The sequence below is a fragment of the Otolemur garnettii genome, unplaced genomic scaffold (genome assembly GCF_000181295.1).
Source record: "Otolemur garnettii isolate 467f Iridium unplaced genomic scaffold, OtoGar3 scaffold00013, whole genome shotgun sequence".
Taxonomy (NCBI): domain Eukaryota; kingdom Metazoa; phylum Chordata; class Mammalia; order Primates; family Galagidae; genus Otolemur; species Otolemur garnettii.
In genome coordinates this window covers 14,307,967-14,310,922 of record NW_003852408.1, presented here as the reverse complement: position 1 = coordinate 14,310,922, position 2,956 = coordinate 14,307,967, and the positions used below count along the sequence as shown (strand labels likewise).

The window sequence follows — 2,956 nt, the reverse complement described above, 5'->3', positions numbered from 1 at the left end:
ATGCCCCTCCTCTTATGTAGGGAAGAGGCTGGCTGTCCCTGCTCACCCCACTCCACCCCATGATAGAACCTGGCTGTCCCACACCTGCCCCAGTAATGTTCCCACCACTTGGAGAATCAGTCAGCCAAGCGCTTGTCATTTTGGATACAGTTTGTCAAACTACACAAATGCTCCCAGATCAGGCCTCTTCCTTCCCAAAAGAGAAGCACTGGGCCTTGTTAACTGACTAAAGATAATTCTAGACCAATGAGCTCTCAGAAACTCCATGCTGCTATGTCTCAAACCATTATCTAGAATACTTCTTTTAAAAACAACTTTCAGAAAGTTGCACAAAGGGATCATCCCTCAGCTTTCTGGTCAAATCTTGACCTTTCCCTAGGGGTACAATTCAGTTGCACTGCAGGCTTCATCCCCAGATTAAGAACTGAATGACATCTCATGGTTCTGAGCATTAAATCCATCCTCCACACCAGGATGCTCAATGGCGTGTGAAAGCAAGACTGCAGGGCCTGTAGGGACTATCTGAAGGGAACTTTCGATGGAGTCTGGCCATGTCCCAGAAATGCTAAGAATCTCTCTCTGATGCTGAAAAGAACTACGGTATTTTATCATGTATCACTAAACTTGTCCTATAACACTGATCCCCCTACCATTTACAAATTTGACATGAAAATTACTTCCATGTAACATGCAAGCCAATGCAAATTATCCTAAAATTGTTTCTTGGGAGGACAGGCATGAACCTGGGGAGGGCTTATTGTACGATAACTCTCATCTCTCTTCTATAGGCCAGGATTTAAATTTACCTCAAAAATGGAAGATATTGACTGGGAAGATTTCCTTAATGAAGACTTTGATAATTACAACTACAGCACTGACCTGCCCCCTATTCTACCAGATTCTGCCCCATGCCGGCCAGAATCCTTGGATATCAGTAAATATGCAGTGGTCACCATCTATGCCCTGGTGTTCCTGCTGAGCCTGCTGGGAAACTCCCTGGTGATGCTGGTCATCTTGTATAGCCGCGTCAGCCGCTCTGTCACCGATGTCTACCTTTTGAACCTGGCCATGGCCGATCTGCTCTTTGCTCTGACCTTGCCCATCTGGGCCGCCTCCAAGGTGAATGGCTGGATTTTTGGCACACCCCTATGCAAGCTGGTGTCCCTCCTGAAGGAAGTCAACTTCTACAGTGGTATTCTCCTGCTGGCCTGCATCAGTGTGGACCGCTACCTGGCCATTGTCCATGCCACACGCTTGCTCACCCTGAAGCGCCACTTGGTCAAGTTCGTATGTCTGAGTACATGGGCCCTGTCCCTGTGCTTGTCCCTCCCTATCCTAATTTTTCGTAAGGTCATCTATCCGCCCTTCTCCAGCCCCATCTGCTATGAGGACATGGGCAACAGTACATCAAAATGGCGGATGGTGCTGCGGATCCTGCCCCAGACTTTCGGCTTTTTTCTGCCTCTGCTGGTCATGCTGTTCTGCTATGGATTCACCCTGCATGAAATGATTAAGTCCCGCATGAGGCAGAGACATCAGGCCATGTGGGTCATCTTTGTGGTCATCCTCATCTTCTTGCTCTGCTGGCTGCCCTACCACCTGGTCCTGCTTACAGACACCCTCATGAGGACCCACGTGATCGTGGACACCTGTGCTCGCCGCAACCACATTGACCAGGCCCTGCAAGCCACCGAGATTCTGGGGTTCTTGCACAGCTGCCTCAACCCTGTCATCTATGCCTTCATAAGCCAAAAGTTTCACCATAGACTCCTCAAGATCCTGGCCACCCACGGCCTCATCAGCAAGGAGCTCTTGCCGAAGAACAGCAAGCCTTCTTTTGTAGCCTGTTCCTCATGGAACACTTCACTACAGTCTGAAACTCCTGCCTAGTGCAGCCACTGAGGTTCCTCCCTTCCCTCACTGTCCTATTCCAATCCCAGGCCCATTGGCTGTTCACCAGAGTATCAATGCAGCCCCCACTGTGATTCCAGGAAGGAGGGGAGGCCACATTCTTACCAGGCCCCTACTACATGGTTTGGAAAGCTTGCCCTTAGTGTCCCCACTTTACCATCATTGCTAGGCCAGTGCTAGAGCTCTGTCTATCTTACCTCTGGCCCAGAGCCCTCTACTATGTAAGAGGTGCAAATCAAAACCACTATGACACCAAGTCACACTCGTTCAGATCGCTATTATTACTTACGTTTTAAAAACTTCATGAAATGGCAAGTAAGTGTTGGCAAGGATGTAGAGAAACTGAAATGTCATTGCTGGTAGAAATGTAAAATGTAAAATGATGCAATCACAGAGGAATACAGTATCACAGCTCTCCTAAACATTAAACATAGAATTACCACACAATACAGCGATTTCACTCCTAGGAATATACTCACAAGAATTGAAAGCAGAGACTTAAGCAGATAATTTGTATACCTATGGTCAGGGCAGCATTACTCACAAGAGCCAAAAGTAGAAACAACCCAAATGTTCATCAATGAATGAATGAATGGATTAAAAAAAGGGGGGGGGCTATAAACTTGTGATGCCGTATCATTCAGGCTTACAAATGGATGATGTGTTGATACGTATTACCACATGGATGGCTCTTAAAAACAATCTGCTGAAATAAGCCAGACATAATGAGACCCGTCTTGTTTAGTTCTGCTTATGTGAGGGTCCTAGAATAGTCAAATTCACAGAGACAGAAAGCATAATAGTGGTTCCCAGGGAATAGGGGAAGGGGAAGGTGAGGTGTTATTCTTCAAAGGCTACAGAGTTTCTCTTGTGGGTCAGGAAAAAGTTCTAAAGATGGACAGTTATGATAGTACAACAATGTGAAATCAATTAATGCCACTAAATTGGACACACTTCAAAGTTGTTAAATTAGTCATTTTAATGAGTGGGGTTTTTTTTTAACCTCAATTAAGAAAGAAAGCCTATATCTGGAAAACACCAGGGA

General features: G+C 46.2%; 1 protein-coding gene across 1 annotated transcript; it reads left to right on the top strand.

The window, feature by feature from the left end:
- Positions 1–813: 813 nt before the first annotated feature.
- LOC100945016 (C-X-C chemokine receptor type 2-like) lies at positions 814–1,890 on the top strand. Its single transcript, XM_003785086.1, has one exon. It carries the CDS (start codon positions 814–816, stop codon positions 1,888–1,890), a length of 1,077 nt encoding a protein of 358 aa, XP_003785134.1.
- The last annotated feature ends 1,066 nt before the right edge of the window (positions 1,891–2,956 follow it).